Consider the following 22745-nt stretch of genomic DNA (forward strand, 5'->3'; position numbering starts at 1 on the left):
GGAGCTCCCAGGAGCAGCGTGTACTGGTGGGATGGACCTGCAGAGACATCCGTGCTTGTGTGAATGAAATCCATCCGTCCCCATCCCAGGCAGGGTCTGGTGCCTGGTCTGAAGGAGCCAGGAAGGAGCTGGTTTCCTGGTGGGTGGGTGGGATCCCCGGGGAGGGGGTTTTGCTGAGGTTTTTATGATCACTTTTCACTCAGGAAGGGGTTCAGCTGGGGTTTTGGTGGATGTGTCAGCCAGCTGCCCTGGCATCCCCTTCCTGCAGTGACAGCAGCAGGACAGCCACCTTCTCCCAGCCCCAAAGAGATCCTGCCTGCTCCTGCAGCAAGGGCAGAGCAGTGGAGAGGAGGAAGAAGAGGTGACTGCAGGGGCCCCTCTGATCTGGAGCTGAAAATCAGTTAATTCCTAGCTCTAATCTCACTGTTCTCATGCGGCTCCTCCCGTTCCTCAAGGCTTGCTTTTCCTTCTCTTCTCCCTCTCTGTAGCTCCTGTCCCACTTCCAGGTCACTCTGTGCCCACCCAGGTGTCAGTGCTGGCACTGTGGGCTCCATTCTGCTCTCACACTTCCTGAGACAACACCAGAGAAGTCACAGCTCGAGTCCCCCTTTGCTCCCTGCAGTCACAGGTTTTATCTCACCCACAGCCAAAGACTTGAACCTCTCGGAGGAAATCCTCTGATTTGAGGGTTTTTGGGGGGTGATTTTTCTATTCAAACTTGGCTCGTGATCTAAAAACCAGGAGAAGGAGTACCTAGATGAGATTGCAAGTCTCTGTACCTTCATCAAAATACACCAGGCTTGGGGACCGACCTTGCAAAAACTTACTGACCTTGCAAAAACTTACTCCTTCCCTTAAGTCTGAGTTTACTGGAGGAGAAGGAGCCATTTCCTAGCTGAGAAGCAGTTCTTTTCTGAGCTCCCCCTAAATGCTTCTGCATCTCTCCCTACCAGGGTTCACAGACTCACATCTGGCCCCAGAGGCAGCATAAACTGACATTTCTGATGCTGCTGGGGACCTGTCAGAGCAGCTGGGCTGGCCCTGCCCTGCCCTCAAGGGATGTGGGGAGCTCTGGTATTTGAGTATGTTCCTCCTGGTTGCTTTAGAAACTGCTGAGTGTGCCCAGTCTTTGCCATGGGGGTGCCAAGCTTCTCTGCAGACCCAGGACAGATGCTTTTGGAGCTTGTCCAGGTGTAGCAGAGAGTAAAATCTGATCTAGACATTAATCAACCTGCCAGAAATTAATTCTCTCTCCTTGGTGCTCTGATTCTTGGGGGACATGTGTGACCAAGTGCCAGCACCGTGTCCTGAGCACTCTGTCAGAGTTTATCAAAGCCGGTCAATATGAATTTATGTAACAGGAGCTGGCTCCAGCTGCTCTCCTGGAGCCACCACACAGCTCAGAATCACATCCCGAGGAGCAGTGGCTGGTGGGACACCACCAGTGACTGTGAACAGCTCGCCTGGTCTTGCTGAACAAGTTAGTTGGGAAGAGTTTAACAGAATATCACAGCCCCTCTGTGCTGATGCTTGTCTGTTGTTCCACAGGTAAAATCCGACATCACCTGGATAGAGAAAGACCTCGTGGACTCAGCAGACAAGGTAAGAGAGCCCGTTGCAGTGGGACTCATCCGTTTCATTTGCATTTTGCCCCGTGACGGGTTGTCCCACGTCAGGGACCTCTCTGAAAACAAAACCCTTTCCTGCCACCCGCCCCTGAGAGCTGAGAGCTCTGTGGGACTGCTGGTGCAGAGAACAGCTATGGCTCACGTGACATCCTGGACTTGGCTTCATCCTCCTCCTCCTTCCTCCCCACACCAGCCCCCTTTCCGTGCTGTCGTTTTGCGTCTCCTGTGGTTTTCTGATCTTGTCGCCCTGCTGGGGTGGGCACTTTTAGTTGTGTGGACACAGCAGGGGGGGGATTTATATTGTCTTTTTCTGAGGCTCCTCTCCCCACGCTGGTAACACAACGTGGAAAATTGTCTTGGCTGGGACAGGATTTATCAGGAGCTGGCTGCTCTCCCACACGGCTCCACTGAGCAGTGTGAGGCTTCCCTGGGAGTGGTGAGGCTTGTCTTTGGGCAACTCGCTGTGGACACGGTTTCTCCTTCCCTAGACTGTGGCAGGGTGAGGGAGGTTTGAGTTTTTTGGGGCTCCTGGCTGTGCCCAGCAGCTGCACGGTGCTGTTCCCAGCTCCTTGAGCCTCACCAGCCACCGAGGTTCTCACCGTGGAGCAGGGACCAGCTGCCTGGCTGGTATTAAGTCATTTGGGTCTTTCACTATCAGTTCTCAAAAAGCACGTTCTGGGGGTGGAGGAGGCAAGACAGTCATAATTTGTCTCTCTGGTCCAAACCAAGATCCCCTTTTCATCCCCTGTGCTCTCTGGAGTAATTCAGAAATAACGCTGACACGGGGCTATTTCCAATTGCAAAGGTGTGTGGGCGTATTTTGACTCATTTTGAGGGGTTTCTTTCTTACCTGCACACCCCAGGGTCTTGCTGTGGAAAACATCTGTCTGCCCTGATGGAAGGGTCAAAGGGGAACAGTCTTGGAGGGGGAAGGAGGCAAAACAAGCCCTCTAAAACCTCTGCTCTGTCCTGCCAATAATCCAAGCCACAGTGGGGTTGGAACCTCTGCATCAGAAATGCCCTTAAAAACACCTCACATGGACCTTCCCAGGCTGTTCTTAGATAACTCCAGCATCCACAGCAAGAAGTCTTGTGCAACATTATGCAAGTGAAGGACTGAATTCAAATCCCAGTGATGGTCATGGGTTTGATTCACCCTGAATCCCATCATCCCTGTGCCAGTGTGAGAGCAGAGATATGTGCAGCTCTCCGAGGTGGTGTCACACTTCTCTGTGGGTTCTCAAGGGCTTTCCTCTTCCTTTTTAAAGACAAAAGTGGCTTCTCAGAATTTTGCCCTGTTGTGGAAATACCTCAAAGCTCACAGCCTGACGTGAAATTCGGGCAGCACTAGGTGGAAATCAATTTAACTAGACCGTGTGTGTTTTCTATCAGTGTCTTGTCTGAGCCAGGGAACCCAAACACGAACGAGGAGCCGTGAGATTATTATTTTTTTTAAAAGGAAACCCCAAAAAAAAAAAAAAAAAAAAACAAAAACCTTACCAAACCAAACCAACAAAAAAAAAAAAAAAAAAGAAAAAAAAAAAAGAAAAAAGCCCCAACCACAAGAGCTGTTGCTGGGGAGTGGGAGAGCGAACCTGCCTCCGTGTGACCGACTCTCTCGTCCCCACTGCGCATCTGCCACCGCCTCCAACCACCTGTATCTCCTCATCCGGCACCCTGAGCCCCCCCCAAAGCCCTGGGAGCTGGCGGGGGCGGCGGTTCCTGGGGCTGGACGATGTGGATCGGGATGGGAGGATGGAGAGCGACCCTAAACTTCCTCGCCTCTGGGCGTTCCTCACGCTCTGGCTGCAGAGGAAGCACCGAGCCAAGCCCTGCAGCCTCCAGCTGCCTGCCCCCAGCCAGCTCAGCAGCCCGGTCAGTACCACGGCCCTGCCTCCCTCTGCTTCCCTTGCTCCCGCTGGCTGATGCTCCCGAGGGATATTCGGAGCAGTCTGGCTTGTTTCTCTTTCTCTGCTTTCTGGGATGGTTTTTTAATGGTGCCGTTGGAAGAAACTCGTCTCGGTGTGCTCTTGTGCTGGACACTTGTGGTGTGCTGCTAACCAGGCTGTAAGAGCTGCTGGCCAGAGTCCTGAGTGTTGAATTCTAAGTTGCTGGACGAGTCCATGGGAGGGAAACACTCCCTTGTGTCAGCAAGATGCCAAATGGCATCTCAAAGCGTTTCTCAGTGTCTCTATCAGCAGTGTCTGAGCTGGTGCCACTGCTGGCCTCGTTGGTGTGTGTGGTCTGGCTGTGTATGCAAACCCTGCCTGCCCTCAGCTGCAGCTTGGGCTGCTGAAACCACTTGCAGTTGAACATGCCAGGTTTTGCTGTTGCAAAGAATTCCCACAGCTGTGGAAACACAGCTCTGCTGCTCCTGAGGAGCTGTGGTAGGAGGATCACGGGATGGTTTGGGTTGGAAGGGACTTTAAAGCTCATCTTGTCCCACCCCCTGCCATGGCCAGGGACACCTTCCACCAGCCCAGGTTGCTCCAAGTCCCGTCCAACCAGGCCTTGGACACTTCCAGGGATGGGGCAGCCACAGCTTCTCTGGGCAACCTGTGCCAGGGCCTCACCACCCTCACAGGGAAGGATTTCTCCCTAACGGGTCCTGGATGGGTCCAGATGCCTCAGAGGTGGATACAGGAGTTCATTTTAAATGTTCCTCTCAGCATAGGTGTGTGATGCTACGGGGTGAAACATGTGTGGTCGTACAGGTGCTGATGCTGTGCAGAACTGGTTTCTCTTCAGCGTTTTCAGGAATATGAAGGGAGGGGAAGAACCCACAGCTTCCACTGGTCCCCTCCCCGAGTCTCTTCCTGCTGTGGGGTCACTCCCTGGAGAGCTGGACTAGCAGGAGGAGACCTCTTAGCTGGCTCCTGCTCCAGCTCTTGGCTAGAGGTGGGAAGCTGTTTCTCATGGCAGCTTTCTGCAGGGACTAAGCCTCCAAACGAAACCAGAAATGCAAAGTGGCTGCTTTAAGCGGGAGATCATAAGGAACATGAAAACATGTTGTTGCAGGGATTATAGGATCCTTCTCCCCTGTGATCACTGGGGCCAGGGAAAGGCAGGATAACACCAGGGAGCTCCTCTGCCTCTGCCCCCTCCCCGTGCTCGGGCTGGCCCTGCTGCACCCCTCGGGAGTGTGGGCTCCTCTGCCAGCTCTGAGTGTCTGAAGAACACAGCAGAGAGCAAAGCCACCACCATGGGAACAGAGCCACTTCCTAAGCTAGAGAAAAGCCCAGCCTGGGAGCGGGGAGGGAAGGGTGGGTGCTCAGTGCAGGTGGGCAACCACATCCGCAGGCGCTGGGAGGGTGGGGAGTGGGCTGGGGCAGAGGAGAGGCAGGGCCTGGCACTTGGTTCCTGTTGGGTTTAAAAGCTGCTTTGATTAGGTGGTTCCCGACCAAGTGTCTGAGTAGCTTTAGTAAATAAAGTGTAATTTCTTTTTTTTTTCCCCCCCAACTCCGCAAGGGGAAAAACGAAATAGTGGCTGCAGCTTTCTGCAGCCTCTGATGGCCACGTCTGCCCAAGGGTCAGGGAGAACTGAGCTCAATGCACTTTGGAATATAATTGCTGGCCTTGGAGTCCAAAAAGCAATATCCATATCTGCACTGGATAACGTGGGAGGGAAGTGCTGAGGAGCCTGGGCTTGCCCTTACAAGATGTCCAGCTACAAGGGATTTATGGCCTGAGTAAGAGTCATGTCTGTAGGAGTGGGAAGTTGAGTCCAACCCGCCCTGTGGGAGAGGGGCTGGAGCAGGTCAAGCTCAGAGGAAATCCAGGATCAGATATACTGACTAGGCATGATAAACAGAAGTAGAGGGAAAGGCACAGATGGAAGACTACTACTATAAAAAGTCTCAGTGTATTTGGGATGCAATAGAAAGCAGCACAAGGTGGTTTTTTTAGGGGCTTCAGTCATCAGAGGTATGGAAAAGGTTTGCTGGGAACAGGAGGTGTTGCAGCATCACCTCAGGGTCTGTGGCTGTGCTGGAGTGCTGGCCTAGCTCCGTTGATGAGTTTATTCTATTCGTGCTGATTAAATCTATTTTTTCTTCTTTCCTTTTTTTTTATAAGTAAAATAATGTGTTTTAAACAAAACATGTGCCAGAGACCTTGGCTTCCCCTCAATCTTCTTGAAGCCTCGAGTCTGTTAAAGCATCATCTGTATGTGCTGAAGATGCACTAAGACTTATGTTGCAGAGTTGCTCAGATTGCTGAGCAGATGGGCTCCAACATGTCTGATTTTTGCCAGCCCTGGCCCTGTTTTGACAACAGTGCCGTATTTTTTTGTGTGTGTGTGTTGTGGGATTTTTAGTGGCATAAACACTCCTGTTTTTGCTACCAGTGCCTTAAAAAGGAAGGTGCTTTGCAAGCACTCTTCTGAAATGCAGTTCAAAGCCAGCGCGGCACCCGCGGTGAGCGGAGCCGCCGGGAGAGCAGGGGGAGTTTGCCAAGGCTGCCTGGTGCTACCTGCCCCTGACTTATTTATTCCAGATGTTGATCCCTGTGACAAGCACCAGCTTCCATGGTTCTCTCAGATGTGGTTACTGGGGGTCTGTAGCTACAACCCTTGTTCCATGATCCGATAGGGCTGCTTTCCCTTGTTCAGGAGTCCCGGCCAACCGTGTCCCCTCTTTTCCAGGGAGAAGGTGTCGTGCAGGAGTTCAACATCACACACCATGTGAAGGAAGGCTCTGAGAAGGCTGATCCCTCGCAGTTTGAGCTGCTGAAGGTGCTGGGACAGGGCTCCTTTGGCAAGGTGAGATCACTCTTTCCTATATGCCATGACAGAAATGATTTTGATGACAGAAGGGACTGTTCCCAACAAAACCACTTTCCTGGTTCCCACCGGACCGTGAAAATCTGATGGATGAGCCCAGCTGAGCACCCAAATGGGTGCCTGTAACCTGGAAGGTGACTGTAGTGATGCCTTTCCTAAGGGCCAGCCTGAATGTCCAAATTGCCCTGTAATTCCTTTTGCAGATGGTCAGGAGGAGAGCAGGAACGTCCTGCTCGTGAACGCAGGTGTCACACAGGGCAGAAGGGCCTCCTGCAGCTCTTCAGCTGCCTGCCAAACTGTCAGTCAAACTGAGGGCTTGAAGGGCTCAGGCATGTTCCTCCCTTCTCAGAACTGTGTGCCAGGAACTGGTTCTAGCCCCAGTTTATGGTCCAGTTTCCCTTCTGTGAAGCAGGAAGGAAGTAGCCTGTAACTCTTATCTATTTCAGCATGTAAATAATCCAGTCTCTTACAGACCATCTGCTGGCACATTAAATCAGCTTCATGTCAATCAGTTATCAGCTGACAGTGGGGGCTTGGACAGGACTGTGTGCTGTTTCCTGGGCAAATGCAGCAGTGGCTTTGTAGAATCAGAGAATCATTTGGGTTGGAAAAGACCTCCGAGATCATCCAGTCCAACCAGTAACACTGCCAAGGCCACCACTTGCAGGTGGTGTGTTTTTGAAGCTGCCTAAAACCAGGTAGAATGAGACACCAGGGAAAGGAAGGAGGCAAAAATCCAGAGGATGCAGGACCTGAATAATAAGGAGTTGATCTGACTGACAAACCAGCAGGATTTGTGGTACGTTGAAGCATCAGTGCTTCCAGTCACAGCTCCCAGGCATCAGCCAGAGCCCCACGGGAGCTGCAGGAGTGAGCAAGAGGTGTGGAAGGCAAGAGGAGGGAAGTGCAGCATGAAAACACAAATGCTGCAATGGCTGGAGGTGGGGGGTGAGGAGAGGAGTCCACACACAGCACTTCCCTGAAAACCCCATGGGGTTTCACAGGAGGCACAGCTGCTTTTTAGGGTTACTGTGAGGTCTGCCACTTTGGGAGGCATCCAGCTCCTACTGCCAGTGTTTAGTGCTTGCTGAATGTGCTGTTCTTCTGCCTCAGGTTTTCTTGGTGAGAAAAATAACACCACCAGACAGCAACCACCTCTATGCTATGAAAGTGCTTAAGAAGGCGACACTGAAAGGTAGGAAGGAGACTCTTACCGTGATGCTCTGACCCTCCCTGACTTAAAGAGCGCTGGGGAAATGTCACAGCAGTCCTGGGGTGGTTTAGGTAAAAGAGGAGCATCTTTATCCCAGCCAAACAGCCTCCTTTTCTCTCCATCTGCAACAGACCCTTGGCTCAAGCTGCTTGGTGCTCAAGGGCTTAAGGTTGAGGACAAGACTGGGGTACTCTGAGGCTTTTTCTGTGTCTGAGCTGCTCCTGTCTTCCCACAGTGCGTGATCGACTAAGGACAAAGATAGAAAGGGACATCCTGGCTGATGTAAACCATCCCTTTGTGGTGAAACTCCACTATGGTGAGTGTGGGGCTGTTTGGGATGCTGGGAGAGGGGCTGCAGGCTCCAACAGACTCTTTGCTTTTAAATGCAATCCCCTTAACACAAATCCTTTCCTGGAAGGGTCTGTGGTCCCGTGCCCGCTCCAGCTATTGAATGGGGAACAGAGAACAGACCAGGAGAAGAGGTTGAAACATCAAATCCTTGGGATTAAAACATTAAATCAGGAGAAACTGAGAAAGCAGAGTTAACTAGTCAAGCTAGAGTCAGCTTTGTTCGCTGTGAAGTGACCAGTGCCTCTCCTGGGAAAACAGCCCTTTCCATAGGGCTGGAAGGGAACCAGACCCCCATAAAAGGAGGATTTTCTGCAGTGCCAGAGTGCTGTGGTGAGCTCCCATTTCAGCAGCACAGACAGGCCATCTCCTTTACCTCAGATATCAGCCCTACCTGTGTTTAACCCAGTAACCACGCAGGGCATCTGCCCAACTGGAGCCACTGGGATTTAAGTGATTAATGGAACACCACGGAGCCTTCCCTCAGTGGAGGGGTCTGATTCCCGCTCCGGCTTGTGTTTCAGCATTCCAGACAGAGGGGAAGCTGTACCTCATCTTGGATTTCCTCAGAGGAGGTGACCTTTTTACTCGGCTTTCCAAAGAGGTGGGTATGCTCTGGCATCTCGGTGGGTTGCTGAGGCTCCCAGTTCATCTGTGCTTAATGGCCTGGAGAAGGGACTCACCCTTGAGAGGGGTGGAAACAACCTGCAACCTGCTGCTAGTCCACAGCTGGCAACGGGAGAGGGTGTTTTGGGAATCCTGTGTTCTGGCAGGAAAGCAGCAGCACAGGCAGCAGGTCTCACCTCTGCAGCAGCTTCTGCTGGGCATCGTGTTAATAAAAAAAACTAAAAGAGGGGAGATTTATATTAGATGTTGAGAAGAAATTGTTCCCTGTGAGGGTAGGGAGGCCCTGGCACAGGTTGCCCAGAGAAGCTGTGGCTGCCCCATCCCTGGAAGTGTCCAAGGCCAGGTTGGACGAGGCTTGGAGCAATCTGGGCTAGTGGAAGGTGTCCCTGCCCCCTTCCAACCCAAACCATTCTATCATTCCATGAATGGGTACTTTAGGATGGGGGTGAACTCTGGGAACAGCAGGAGGGGGCAACATGGACGTGAAGGGTCTCACTGCTGGCGCTGTGACCCCAGCACCTCTCCTCTCCCTGTCCCTCCCTGCAGGTCATGTTCACTGAGGAGGACGTGAAGTTCTACCTGGCGGAGCTGGCGCTGGGACTGGACCATTTGCACAGCCTGGGGATCATATACAGGGATCTCAAACCAGAGAAGTACGTGTGGCCCAGCTGAGCCAGGGATCCCAGTCCTGCATCCAGCCCCGAGCCTGTAGCCAGCCCTCCACACAGGCAGGGCTGGAGGATGGCCCAAGGCCAGGCAGATGGGAGGTGGCAGTGCCAATCCAAGGCTGCTGCTCCTCAGATCAGTGGTTGTGGCCAGGAGGCAGCATATGTGCACCACGTGTGTGAACAGCAATCCTTGGCAGCCTCTGGGCTCCAGCTTTAAGCAGTTTGAGAGCCTCTGGGGGAAGGAGGCACCAGGCTGGGCCTCTGCATGGCTTGGTTCTCCTTGCCTGGGGTATGTGGGGATCAGAGCAAGTGCAACCTGTGTGGGTCATTTGTTCCATGTGAAGCTGAGGATGTAGAGAGAAGGGAGCTGCTCCTGGTCCCTCTTATGTCTTGGTGGTGGAGCTTAAAGCACTGGGAGAAGGGACAGATAACTTTCTCCTCTGGATTTTGGCAGCACCTCAGACCATCCACTGCTGTGCTTGTTCTCACCAGCCCTCACTGCAGACTGTAACAACTTGTTTTTTCCATTCCTGCTGTAGCATCCTCTTGGATGAAGAAGGACACATCAAACTCACAGGTGAGGGACTCCACGAGGCCTTGGGCTCCTGCAAGGCCGGTTCTTGAAGTATGGGAGCTCCTTGTGTGACTGCTCAGGGCACGTGGGGGTGTGTGCTGACGGGCTTTCTCTTGTGTAGATTTTGGCTTGAGTAAGGAGGCCATAGACCACGAGAAGAAGGCCTATTCCTTCTGTGGGACAGTGGAGTACATGGCCCCAGAGGTGGTGAATCGCCAGGGCCACTCACACAGCGCTGACTGGTGGTCCTACGGGGTCCTAATGGTAGGTACCCAGCCAGAGTCTGCGGGCACTGGGAGGAGCAGCTGCTCCAGCTCTGGAACACCCGGACACGGGTCTGTGTGTCTGCCAGACCTGCTGACCTGGGGTGTTCCCCACCCTCCCCAAAGGGCTCCGTAAGGGGCTGTCCTGGCGCCCAGCCAGGAGCTGGGTGGGTTTCCCGGGGGAGGCAGCGCTCCCGAGGGGGCTGTCCCGGTGAGCTCTGGGATGTGGGGGTGTCCGTGTCCACCCCAGCGCCGGGATGTGGGTGTCCGTGCAGATCTGGTGCCACCATCTGGCAGCTGCTGAATCCCAGGGCTCCCGCAGGAGCCGGCGCTGGGCTGAAGGTGTTCCCACTGCACAAACCTTGTGATCTGAAGCTCCTCCTGAGAAAACACGATGCCTGTGAGCTCTGCTAGAGCCAGGCTTGGGATCCCTCAAGCTTTTCACGAGCAGATGAAGGGGCAGTGAGATCTGTGCAACCCTCAGCCTTGCCCAAACATGATCCCCCCCCTTTTTCTCCTTCCCTCCCAGTTTGAGATGCTCACCGGTGCGCTGCCCTTCCAGGGGAAGGACCGTAAGGAGACCATGACCCTCATCCTCAAGTAAGAGGAGTTTCTCTCTCCTGCCTGCATAGGAGGTGCTGCTTTTTGAGCCGTGTTGCAATCTGGGGGCTCTCGCAATTTAATGGCGTTATTTGGCAAGCGGTTTCCTACCAACAGTTAGTTAGAAGGGTGCAGTGTAAATGCCAAGGGGATGACTGTGCTTTTTGGGGGTGGAGGTGCTGCAGTCAGCTTGTGGCTTGACTTCTTTAAACCTGCAGCTGATTGCAAAACTTCCTCCCCAGAGCGAAGCTGGGCATGCCACAGTTCCTGAGTGCTGAGGCGCAGAGCCTCCTGAGAGCCCTGTTCAAGAGGAATCCAGCCAACAGATTAGGTAAGGCAAATGTTTTGTTTCCTTCTAAATACACCTGATGCCCTATCGGGGCCTCTCTCACCCTCCTGGGTCAGCAGCGTGTTCACACTTGTGCTCAGTTAATGGTTAGTTGCAGCCAAGTTCTCCATCACCCCTGGCTGTGTTGTGTCACCCTCACTTTGTCAGGGGTTTAGTGCAACGTGCTCCGTGGTGCATCTTGCAGGTTCTGGACCAGATGGGGCAGAAGAGATCAAGCGCCATCCTTTCTACTCCACCATTGACTGGAACGTGAGTATCAGAAACATGAAAGCAGATTTCCTCACCATTCAGCGCCAGCAATTCACTTCTGGCAGCAGGAATAGCGTGGTCGTGGTGCTTGAGCAGCCACGGGAGAGCCACCAGCCCCTGTCCCCACCCATTCCAATAATCCTTCCCGAAACTAAAATTCTGTTTGTCACAGAACTGTTCCATACTTGGGTTGCCTGTCACCTCACCTCAGATCGAATTTACTCATCTGTCGGCAGAGAAGCGCAGGTTTTAATTGGGGTTTGGCACGAGGTTTGTCATGCACTAAGTGGGAAGGAATCAGGGAAACGTTCCTGGCGAGGAAATCAGGGCAATCACTGAACTGGCACTTCCCAACTGCTTCTGGCCAACTCCCTACTTTGCCACACAATTTTGTTTCTTCCCTGTTTTCCCTTACTCGGTAAGGGATTTGAAGATCACTCCTAATACTTCCAAGGTCCCTGCAAGCTGCTAGACTGACCCTCCAGCAATGCCAGTAAAGCTTATTTCCAGTTTTTGCTTCAGGAAGCAATTTAAAAAGGCACTTGTGGGAGTTCTGGGATATGAATGTCCTCCTAATGCATCTCCTCTGGCCACCCCTGGGGAGATACGTGTCAGCAAAGCCCTAATGGGAGTTAGGAGGAGGTGGGAGAGCCTGTCAAGGAAAATACTTTATGGATGCTGCACTTGGAGTGGGGGCAAGTTGCCTATAGAACACTTATTTTCATGATTTAATATATGATGTAACTCGTAATATTTCTCCACAAACTGACTCAAAAGCAACCCACCAGGCTGCTGAGCTGTAGCTAAATGCTAAGCCAGGGAGTTTCACAAAATCTCTTTCCTTGCCGGCCTTTGCACCCTCTGGAAGGATGCACCCGTCAGAGCACTCTCTGTGTTTTGCAGAAGCTGTACCGCAGGGAAATCAAGCCCCCCTTCAAGCCTGCAGTGGGCCAGCCAGACGACACCTTCTACTTTGACACAGAATTTACGTCGCGCACGCCGAAAGGTTTGTGGGACTCCACACAAAGCCAGAGTTTCCTGTGTGAGGTGATGCTCTGTGGTTTAATATTTAACACCGCAGAGCATCTGGTGCCTGCAGGGGCAAGGTTTGCCTCGGGCTGGTGCTGCCAGCTCAGATGGTTCCAGCACTGAGAGGGTGGCCCAGCCATAGAGATGTCGGGCTCTTCTCACAAGTAAGACAAGAGGAAATGGCCTCAAGTTGTGCCATGGGAGGTTTAGGTTGAATATTAAAGAAAACTGCTTCATGGAAAGGGTTGTCAAACCCTGGCACAGCTGCCCAGGGCAGTGGTGGAGTCCCCATCCCTGGAGGCATTTAAAAGACATGTGGATGTGGCACTTGGGGCCACGGTTTAGCAGCAGCCTTGGCAGGGCTGGGGGAATGGTTGGACTCGCTGATCTTAGAGGGCTTTTCCAACCTGGATGACTCCATGATTCTCTGTGGGGTGTTAGGGGTAAGCTGGGTGCTGCTGGTGTGGCTCTTGTTTGGAATAAACTGAGCATCAGCCACAGCTCCTGGGAGCGAGGGGAAGGCTTGCAGAACCAGCCTTCTTCAAGCTGTGTTTCCACTCCTGTTGCAGATTCCCCAGGTGTCCCCCCCAGTGCGGGGGCCCACCAGCTCTTCCGAGGCTTCAGTTTCGTGGCGACCGGATTGATGGAGGATGGCAAGGTGAAACCTGCCCAGCCACCCCTGCATTCGGTTGTGCAGGTAAGAAATGGAGACACTGGAACTGTTTGAAAGCGCAGGGATACTCCAGGTCTGCGCCGCCCAGAGCAGCTCTGACAGGAAGCCCGAGGCGGTGTCTGTTTGGAATTCTTGCATCCTGTTTTTCTTTCATTTCCATTGACTGTCACACTGTGCACAGGTTGGCAGGAAAACGCAGGGCTGTGGCTTTTCCTCTCCCCACGTGGATCTGTGCTGGTGGGGGGTCTGTAAATGCCTGTGGGTTGAAGGTGCCACCCAAACACACCGCGCTCAGAGCAGACAGTGTTATCCCACTGACCTATATCTGCCTTGTTCTCTTCTCCTCCCTCTCCCAGCCGGGAGGAGAAGCTGTGGGATGTAGCAGACAGTCTGCCAGCTCTGCCAGTTAACTCATCACATTGCACAAACCCTTCCCTGAACCCTCACAGCTCATCTCTCCTTTCTGCTCCTGCAGCAGCTGCACGGCAAGAACGTCCAGTTCAGCGACGGGTACGTGGTGAAGGAGGTGATCGGCGTCGGCTCCTACTCCGTGTGCAAACGCTGCATCCACAAAGCCACCAACATGGAGTACGCAGTCAAGGTCAGAGCCCTGCCCTCGGAACTGAGCTCCCCTGCTAGATTTTTGCCCGGAGAAGCTGTGGCTGCCCCATCCCTGGAAGTGTTCAAGGCCAGGTTGGACAGGGCTTGGAGCAGCCTGGTCTAGGTGTTCTTTAAGGTCCCTCCCAACCCAAACCATTCTGTGATTCTATTTCTGCTCATCCCACGAAGAGCAAAATAACATCCAGGAGTGAAATCGCTTTCCCTGCTCGTGTAGGGCCTAAAAGGACAATTTCTGTGCTCCTGTGCATGTACCTGCACTTCCCCAGGAATAGCAGGGAGCAGCATTCTCTTCCCTCAGAGGGAGGAGAGCATCTCACCTTTGCTTGCAAAGCTGTGGCTACACCAGATCTTAACAAATACAACAGACATAAAACTTTGGGGATTAGGAACACAACTTCCCCTTCTCCAGCTGCTACAGAGAGCAGGGGAGCAGATATGGCACAGGAGCTCTGCAAGGCCCTAAACTCAGCTTGTGTGCTTTGTCCTGGCCCCGTTCTCACCCTGTTATGACTAATCCTGCTTCTCCCTACTCCTGCAGATGATTGACAAGAGCAAGCGAGACCCTTCTGAGGAAATAGAAATCCTGCTGCGGTACGGGCAGCATCCAAACATCATCACCTTGAAAGATGTGAGTGTGGCTTGAATGACTTCCCTGTGTTTTGGTTTAGGAAGTGCAGGCTGCTCAGGGAGCAGATTTCAGCTCCAGCATGGGTGGCCCAGTGGCTCAGTGTCACTCTGTCTCTGTTATGAAAAGGTTCTTCCCCCAGAGGGTGGTTGGCACTGCCCAGGCTCCCCAGGGCAGTGGCCATGGCCCCAAGGCTGCCAGAGCTCAAGGAGTGTTTGGGCAACACTCTCAGTGACAGGGTGGGATTCTTGGAGTTGTCCTGTGCAGGGCCAGGAGTTGGACTTTGATGATCCTTGTGGGTCTCTTCCAACTCAGGATATTCCATGGTTCTGGGGTGGGGAAGCACCCCCAGAGCCACCTCTGCTGATCTCTGCTTCTCGGTGGTAGAAGCACAAAAGGGAAGCTCTGGAAGCACTTTTTGGTTAATCCCCTCTCCACGTTTGCTTTGGAAGGTGTACGACGACGGGAAGTTCGTGTACCTGGTGACTGAGCTGATGAGGGGAGGGGAGCTGCTGGATAAAATCCTCAGACAGAAGTTTTTCTCAGAGAGGGAAGCCAGTTCAGTCCTGCACATGATCTGTAAAACAGTGGAGTATCTGCATTCCCAAGGGGTGAGTATGGTCTTCCTGGGAATCCTCTGGCATTACACTGTGCTCCCTCTCCTCCAGGGAGTAACTCTGCCCGTCAGGACAATTATTTCTTGCTGGTGTTGCTCTCTTGGCAAAGCAGATGTGGGACCAGAGCAGAGGTTGAGTGTCCTCAGGCAGCTTTCAGACCTTTATCTACCTGGGGTGTGGCCCTTTCTTTGCTCCACAGGTGGTTCACAGGGACCTGAAACCCAGCAACATTCTCTACGTGGATAAGTCGGGAAACCCCGAGAGCATTCGGATTTGTGACTTTGGCTTTGCCAAGCAGCTGAGGGCTGAGAATGGGCTGCTCATGACTCCCTGCTATACAGCCAACTTTGTGGCACCTGAGGTAAGTGCTGACCTGAGACCCTCTGGGAGCCCCCTTGTCCCTGTTCTCCCTCTTGGCACAGTGGATCTGCCCCATTCCCAACTCCAGCCTGCCCTGGAAAAGGGAACTACAGAGATCCAACTTGTAATAATGAACAAATAGGAGATCCCAAGTGCAGTTACAGGGCAGTTCTCCAACCTGCACTGCCCTCATGAGAGGTCTGCTTAGGGTACTGAGACTGTAAAATCCCAGTGATTTCCTAGGCTGCTTCCCTTCCTCATTAAGTGACTTGTTAAAAGAGGTGGGATGATTTTCCACTCAGTTATCTTGGTGAGGAAGAAAGAAGGAGAGCCAGCATGGCATGGGAGCACACATGCAGTGTCACCACACTGGAACAGGGCTTCTTTCTTGACGTGCCTGAGGGGTTCCTCTGCTCCATGAAACCAAAGTCCGATTTGAATCCTGATCTTCGGTCCCAGACTTTTCTGTTCTGTCGGGCTCTGGATGCTTTGCACGTGGACTGCACCCGGGCCAAGCCCCCTCTTCTGAAATGAGCTCAGCGACAAGAACAAAACACACTTTATTTTCCCTTTGTTCTGCTCAGGTACTGAAGCGCCAAGGCTACGACGAGGGCTGTGACATCTGGAGCCTGGGGGTTCTCCTGTACACGATGCTCGCTGGGTAAGTGGCTCTGTCCCACTGGAAGGCAGGGCTGGGGCTGGGACCCCCCTGCTCTGCAGTGGCAGCAGGACTCTCCTCAGTCACTGCTGCCCAGTGGTGCTCCCTGCCTGTGTCCCAGGCCAGTAAATCCAGTGCTCTCTCCTCTCCTCTCTCCCCAGCTGCACTCCGTTTGCAAACGGTCCCAGTGACACTCCAGAAGAGATCCTGACCCGGATAGGTGGGGGGAAGTTCTCCATCAGTGGAGGCAATTGGGACACTATTTCTGACATGGCCAAGGTAGGGGTTGATATTTGTGTTGCATTCAAGGGTTGGGGTCAATCAAGGTCAGTTGCAGTGAGGCAAGTTTAGAGCAGGCTGGGGAGGGAGGACACAAGAGAGAGAGAAGAATACCAGCGGTGTAGCTTCTCCCCCATGTCTGCCTTCCACACAGCAGCTTTATTTCAGTTCTGGCTGTGAATATTTGCATGGAAAACCAACCTCGTGCCTGACCCATGTGGGGTTTGCTGCTGTGTTATACCTCCCAGGCCTGCCAAAAACATATTTCATACAAAAAGAGTTTGATGTCTGGGGATTTTAAACTTGGCCTCTGAATTTAAAACCTAATTTGGGGGCAGACAGGTGGTATTTTTGCATTTAAAGCATGAAATCTTCTAAAGTCTGACTTTTCCAAACGATGCCCTTAGGATTTGGTATCAAAGATGCTCCACGTAGATCCTCACCAGCGTCTCACAGCCAAGCAGGTCCTGCAGCATCCGTGGATAACCCAGAAGGACAGCTTGCCCCAGAGCCAGCTCAATCACCAGGACATTCAGCTTGTAAAGGTACAAAGTCTGGGCTGAGCCTTCAGCTGGTCCCTCGTGTACCTTGGGAAAGGTCCAGGTCGGGCAATGGTGGGGTGGGAAAGCAGGATGGCAGGTTGGAGAGGTGTGGGGCAGGAGAGGGAATACAGACAAGCTGGGTTTGTGGGGAGGTAAAAATGGGAGGTTCTCAAACAGCATATCAGTGCAGGAGGGAGATTTAAAGAAATAAGAAAGATGCTTCTGGCTTTGTTTGTGGGTTTGGCTGCATCTTGTAAAGCCACGAGTCTGAAGTAGCTCCTCTACACCCACATGATTTCTACACTTAAATTACCTCTCTCCTCCCTTTCTCCAAGGGTGCAATGGCTGCCACGTACTCTGCACTGAACAGCTCCAAGCCAAGCCCTCAGCTGAAGCCCATTGAGTCCTCCATCCTGGCACAGAGGCGGGTGAAGAAACTTCCCTCCACCACCCTGTGAAGCCGGGCTGGGCTGGGCTGCAGCCACACGGTGCAGGCACACACTGGATTTTGCACACCTGTGGACAGTCAGTATCTGCACTGGAGCTCCCTTGGAGGCTTGCTCTCAAAAGGCCAAGTGCCTTCCTGCTCCTGAAAGACTGGCTCCTCCTCGTGTGGACTGATCTTTGCCGAGAGAACTTCACTGTAAAACTTTTTTGAAGTGTAAATTGTCAATTTTTAAAGACATCCGTGTATATGAGAACTAGAATGTATAACTGATGTCAAGTGGCACTAAAAAGCAGCTCTGATTTCACCCTTCCCTGTGTAGGGCCTGGTATTTGTTGTTGCTACAGCATTTCTTGGAATTGTTCCTCTCCAGCTCCACTGCAGTTGGAAGACTGTACCACATTTGGGGGTTAGGCTTTGGGGTTTTTCCCTTCTTGAACCTTTGGATGCCCTTCCCAAAGCCGACCCTGCAGCCTCCCAGCCAGCAGTGCTCTTGTCCTTAAAGGACTTCCCTCCCCCTCACTTTCTGTGTGTGTGTTCCACGTGAGGTCGATTTTCCAGCCTCTGTTTCTCCCTCTCTCCCACACTCCCCCTGCCCAGCCAGCAGTTCAGTTCTCTGAACAAAATAAACCAGAGTTTTCCAAACCCTCCCTTAGATGCTTCACCTGTCCAGAACACCTGCTAGGTTTGGCTCCTTCCTTCCCTCTGCCCTCCCATCACCAGATGGGAGTTTGTCACCTGGGCAGGTGGGGATGACAACAGAACCTTCTCCTCGGCAAAGCCGAGGCTTTGGGCTGGCTCTGGCTGCTGCTTTTACCATTTTGGGGTTTTCCTTTCCCGTCAGCAGCAGGAACCTCTGAACAAAACCATCCTTTGTTTTTTTAATTTAACTTTGTTCTCCAGCTTGGTAACTCAGGGTTTCTTTCTGACTCGTACAATAAACGTGTCATTCAGGTGACTTTACGTTACTGACTGACTTTCAGCTGCAGAATCCGGTCGTTTCCCTGCCTTGTGTGGGGACAGTGCTCCTTGCCTGCCTTTTGGGAGAGCTGCAAAGCTTTTCACCCGGCCCTGTGGTGGGAAAACCAGCAGTAGGGCTGCATCTCATGCCACCTCCTCTCAGGTGCAACACCTCGCTCCGCAGTGGGAAGTGATTAGAACCGGTCACGGAACGAGGAGCTGGCAGGATGTGGAAGGGAATTTCTCTACTCTCAGGACATTTTAGTGCTAATAGAAACCAACACTTGGAGGCAAACTGTGCTAGAAATAAAATCCTGCCCCATTCTGACTTGCAGGGAATTGCTGGAGCTCCCTGGTTCCCTGGTGGCTGTTTCCTGGGAGAAGGAGCAGGGTTGCTAAAAGGGCTGCAAACACTCACGAGCTCGAGGATGTGACTGAAGCCAGCAAAGGTTCTCCTGTGAATTTCTCCTACTTTTAGCTGATCATGTCACAAGAGAGGAAATTTTCTTTTTTGCTTAGTCCCACTTGGCTTTAAAATGGAGAATTCCATAAAAAGAATTATCTGAAAAGTACAGCCCTCTCCTCCTCTACCCTAATCCAAGCAGGTCCTGGTTTAATCCCTGGAGCAGCCAGTGAGAAGCTGAAATAGTCACAATTTTTTTCTTTTTCTCTATTCCAAGTACAGCCTGAGTGTCCAGTGCTGCTGAGAGGAGGAGGCCAGCACCAGTTCACAGTGGATCCTCTTACTGGTATTGCCACTGACCCCAGCAGAGATGGATTAAATGTTCTGCTGAGATTTGGGGAGGGGGACACCATTATCCAAGATGCCTTCTTTAAAAATACTTGTTTTCACCTCTCTTCCCTACAACTCCACAGTAACTCTTGTGCCAGTGGTGTGCTAATTTTAGCTAATTTAATCTGTTGCAACCAACACAATAATTATAAACATCTTTCTGGAGCTGAGGTTGAAGTTGGGATTGAAGTGGACACCTCAGCAGTTTTTCAGAATACTTCCTACATTGTATTTCCAGGGAAGGCCTGGAGTGATGGATGGGGCTGGATATGTTGGTGGGAATCAACACTCCCTGTCAGCCTCTTGACATGGACCATCAGGGTCTTCAGCCTTGGCGTTTAGGGGGAATTAAACCAAATGTTTGCCCTGCTTGGAAGGTTGTTTGTATGAAATTGCAAATGTTTTCAAATATCAGTCAGGAAAAACATTATGACCTTTGCTCAATCCTCCCTGTGCTGTGCTGGTGTGAGGCCAACTGGGGACAACTCAGAGGTGTGTGGGGACAGCCGGGTGCAGAGCTCTGTGGGCACGGGGAGAGCAGCCCTTGGCCACGAGGTGATACCTGGGGCATCCAACCCCAATGCCTGGGGCACCCAACCCCTCCACCTCACTGGGGTTCTTCAGGCAGAAGAACTTTGTGTTTGGTGCAGCTGTAGCTTCTGGAACCTCCATCCCTCCGGAGCAGAGAGTGAACAAGAAGGGCTACACCTTCCCCTCCGAGGTGCTTTTACCCACGTTGTTCTGAGTGATCCATAAGTAAAAACAAGTCTGGATTTTTAGTTCCAAATCAACCAAGTGCTGTTACCTTTTTTAATTCCAGTGCTCAATAAAAATGGACTTGTTGAATTCTCTGTATATGAGAACTGCAGGTGTTTGTGACCGGCCGGGCTCTGTCCTTTCCTTTTTAATTTTGTCCTGACAGAATTAGACCTTTACCAAAATACAGTTGGGACCAACTGTTATCTTAACTGGAATTGCATTATTTGAGGTGAAAGTTGGCTGTCTAATGTCTGTTTTGGGGAGCTGGTGTCTGGGAGAGACCAAATGATCTTCTCTCACAAGAGTCTGAGCTCATTTAGCTGTAACTTGGGACAAAGGATACACAGAGGATATCACAAATTGTTATGACTTGAAAAGGGGTAGAAATGGATTTAACTTCCATGCATAAGGAAATCTTTGCAAGGAAAACTGCTTGTGTTAGTTCAGGTGTTTAATAATCGACTTGACCTTTAAGCTTTTGTCCTGTAGGTCTGTATGAAAGCTCGAGGGAGCAGAAATCCCAAAATCCAGCTTCGAATTGCTGAGTCTACCTGGAATTAACCTGTGCAGAAAGAGCATCCAAAGTCAAAGAGCCTGAAAATTATATTGAACAGCTCTATATAATACAGTTTTTGTGTAAGAAAGGTTAAACTTCCCTATTCTGGGGTATAAACCAGCAATATCTCTGCTGTAAAAGAGGCTGAGAGGCTGTTTCCCTTCTTCCCACTGTGTACCATAGCTGTGCCTTCCCCTTAATGATGTGGTTCTGCCCTCTGTCAAACTAACCAGGGCATAAATAAATGTATTTTGGCCCGATCAATATTCCCATCATGATTCTTTAGGCTGTCTTTAAAACTGAAGGCCAGTGACTTCCTCAGCAATCACCTTCTGTTCCTTTCTCACAGCGAAAGCGGTCTGGGTTTAGTCCCTCTCCCACCTTTGAGTCAGTTCACGTTAATTCCTTTTCCTGCATCTTTAGGCACTGGTGGGCGTTGGATGGTGCAGCTGGTGGCCTCCTGGGTGCCACCACCACCTCCTCGTGGTGGCCACGGCCGCCTTCCCAAGGACGGGGGAGGCTTCGGAAGCGCTGGGTGACTGCGAGCGTGTCGGACGGGATGTGGGGCGGGCGCCGGGCTTTCATGGAATATTCGACAATTTAATCCCTCTTTTAAGGCAAAGAAAAAACATTTAAAATATTTCAAGGTCTCCTTTTTGGCAGTACGTGGGGGCTCTGAATAAAACCTTCACTCACGCCAGGGAAGCTGGAGGGCCGCTGCCACTCCAGTTCCTTGCCTCCGGTTATTAAAACATCAAGCTGTCTTACTGCCTCCCTCCCTTTGTGTGGCACTGAACACCTGCCATTAATACTAATTCGACTCCGGAGAGAAACTCCCTTTCAGATATGCTTGTCTGAAAATAAATTGACATGTAAAAGGTCTCTTTTGTCGCGAAGTGCACGGAAAGTGCCGGGGTGAGGAGCCGATCGCTTACAAAAGGAGGCACTGACTCTTTAAATGACGTGTGGAGGGGGCGAGAAACGGGAAGTGGGGAGGGGGTGATGCTGTAACTGGGCTGATGTGATACAATTAGAGGAGGATCCCATGACTGCAACCTCTGTTTGGTGTTAGACTTTGAGATTTTGGGTGATTTTCGTCTAAACCCCTGCTCGTCTCGGGGGTGAGTGGCCGGGCTCTGCAGGGACCCCTTTGGAGAAAACTCTGTTTTGTTTAGAAAAATTGTTGTTATTACAAATAAGTACAACAAAAACTCAGAGCATTTCATGGTGAGCCCTTCAGTTTAGACGTATAATGAACTCCAGGGCTCCGTTGTTTTTCCTGGGACAAAAAATTTTGTAACACCGGAGAAGGGTCCTGTAGCTGCAACCCCTGTTTGGTATTAGACTGAGATTTTGGATGATTTTTGTCTAAACCCACGGTTGTCTCACGGTGAATTGCCAGGCTCTGCGGGGACCTATTTAGAGAAAACTCTTTTCTTTAAAAATCATTGTTATTATGAATATCTGCAACAAAAACTCAGAGCATTTGGTGGCGAGCCCTTCAATTTATATGTATAATGAACTCCAGGGCTCTTTTGTTTTCCCTGGGACAAAAGTTTGTATCACTTTCAATTAGGAAGTAGTAAAAGGATCCTTGGTTAGAGTATTTATTCTGTCCTACAGGCAGCAGTGTGAGCCAGCAGAAGGTCAATATTTTTATTTTTATTATAAAGAATGATTTCCTTTGAGCTCCTCATGCCCCGGGGAGACCAAGGCTCTCTCCTAAGAAAACAGTGTTAACTTGGTTATTTGGGCCAGGCTTTGGAGGGGGTGACATTGCTTGGAATTTGCTTTGGTGCTGAAATGATGCAGTTCCATGGCTGGGGATGAAGTGTGGCATGGACCTGGTGTTCAGCTGCTGCACGTTGGGCTTCTGGGTATTCCAGTGAAGAAATCATTCCTTTCATAATGAAGATCAAGTTGAAATATGTTCAGGGCTTGAAAAAGGGGGGAAAAAAAGGTAATTTTGGCAATTACAGATTAGCTGGTGTCACGTCTGGTTTATCAAACAAGCAGGAGCTCTCGGTGCTGCTGAGCTCCAATGCCATCTTCTTTTTAAACAGCAGATGGTGTTAGAAACCTGTAACAGGTGGAAGCTCTTCAGTTTTATGTGAGAGATCAGAAGTAGCAGCAATTTCTCGTCTCCCAAGGGGTAGTTCCTTCCCGAGCTGAACAGCAAGCTGGCCCTCTGCTTGGATAGTTATTACAGAGGGAAAAACTTCTGAATCACACATGTTCGTATGGAAGGAAGCAATTCTGATTCGACTTATTCTGGCTATAATAAAAGGAACCTGGTAATGGCCTCCATAATCCTCTGTTAGCAGCTCTAAAAGAGAGATGTAGTGGGGGAGACGAGCTGTGTTTGCTGGTGTGCCTCAAAATCGGGCTCCAATCTGCCAGATCTGTTGGTTCCTTGTCTATAATAGCACTTCGCCTGCTTAAAGTGTTTTATAAACATTTAATTACCGCAGCTTTTGACTCAAAGCCAGGAATCTCTCATTCATCTGCTGCTTTGCGAGGGCTGTGAAA

At 51.3% G+C, this 22745-nt stretch overlaps 1 protein-coding gene across 2 annotated transcripts in view; it reads left to right on the forward strand.

Annotated features, from left to right (window-relative positions):
- RPS6KA1 (ribosomal protein S6 kinase A1) overlaps positions 1 to 18106 on the forward strand; it is a 38591-nt gene extending 20485 nt beyond the window's left edge. For both annotated transcript variants that reach the window (XM_017831134.1, XM_017831135.1), the window contains 21 exons: positions 1549 to 1602; positions 6271 to 6387; positions 7522 to 7603; positions 7857 to 7937; positions 8494 to 8573; positions 9143 to 9249; positions 9804 to 9841; positions 9960 to 10102; positions 10631 to 10701; positions 10944 to 11032; positions 11235 to 11299; positions 12203 to 12305; positions 12898 to 13025; positions 13477 to 13602; positions 14161 to 14250; positions 14700 to 14858; positions 15064 to 15225; positions 15809 to 15885; positions 16044 to 16161; positions 16569 to 16706; positions 17039 to 18106. In XM_017831134.1, coding sequence (XP_017686623.1) covers positions 1549 to 1602; positions 6271 to 6387; positions 7522 to 7603; positions 7857 to 7937; positions 8494 to 8573; positions 9143 to 9249; positions 9804 to 9841; positions 9960 to 10102; positions 10631 to 10701; positions 10944 to 11032; positions 11235 to 11299; positions 12203 to 12305; positions 12898 to 13025; positions 13477 to 13602; positions 14161 to 14250; positions 14700 to 14858; positions 15064 to 15225; positions 15809 to 15885; positions 16044 to 16161; positions 16569 to 16706; positions 17039 to 17161 — 2151 coding nt within the window. In that variant the 3' untranslated portion in view covers positions 17162 to 18106. The remainder of the gene's footprint in view (positions 1 to 1548; positions 1603 to 6270; positions 6388 to 7521; positions 7604 to 7856; positions 7938 to 8493; positions 8574 to 9142; positions 9250 to 9803; positions 9842 to 9959; positions 10103 to 10630; positions 10702 to 10943; positions 11033 to 11234; positions 11300 to 12202; positions 12306 to 12897; positions 13026 to 13476; positions 13603 to 14160; positions 14251 to 14699; positions 14859 to 15063; positions 15226 to 15808; positions 15886 to 16043; positions 16162 to 16568; positions 16707 to 17038) is intronic.
- The last annotated feature ends 4639 nt before the right edge of the window (positions 18107 to 22745 follow it).

This window comes from Lepidothrix coronata, unplaced genomic scaffold (assembly GCF_001604755.1).
Source record: "Lepidothrix coronata isolate B3197 unplaced genomic scaffold, Lepidothrix_coronata-1.0 Scaffold187, whole genome shotgun sequence".
NCBI classification, from domain to species: Eukaryota; Metazoa; Chordata; class Aves; order Passeriformes; family Pipridae; genus Lepidothrix; species Lepidothrix coronata.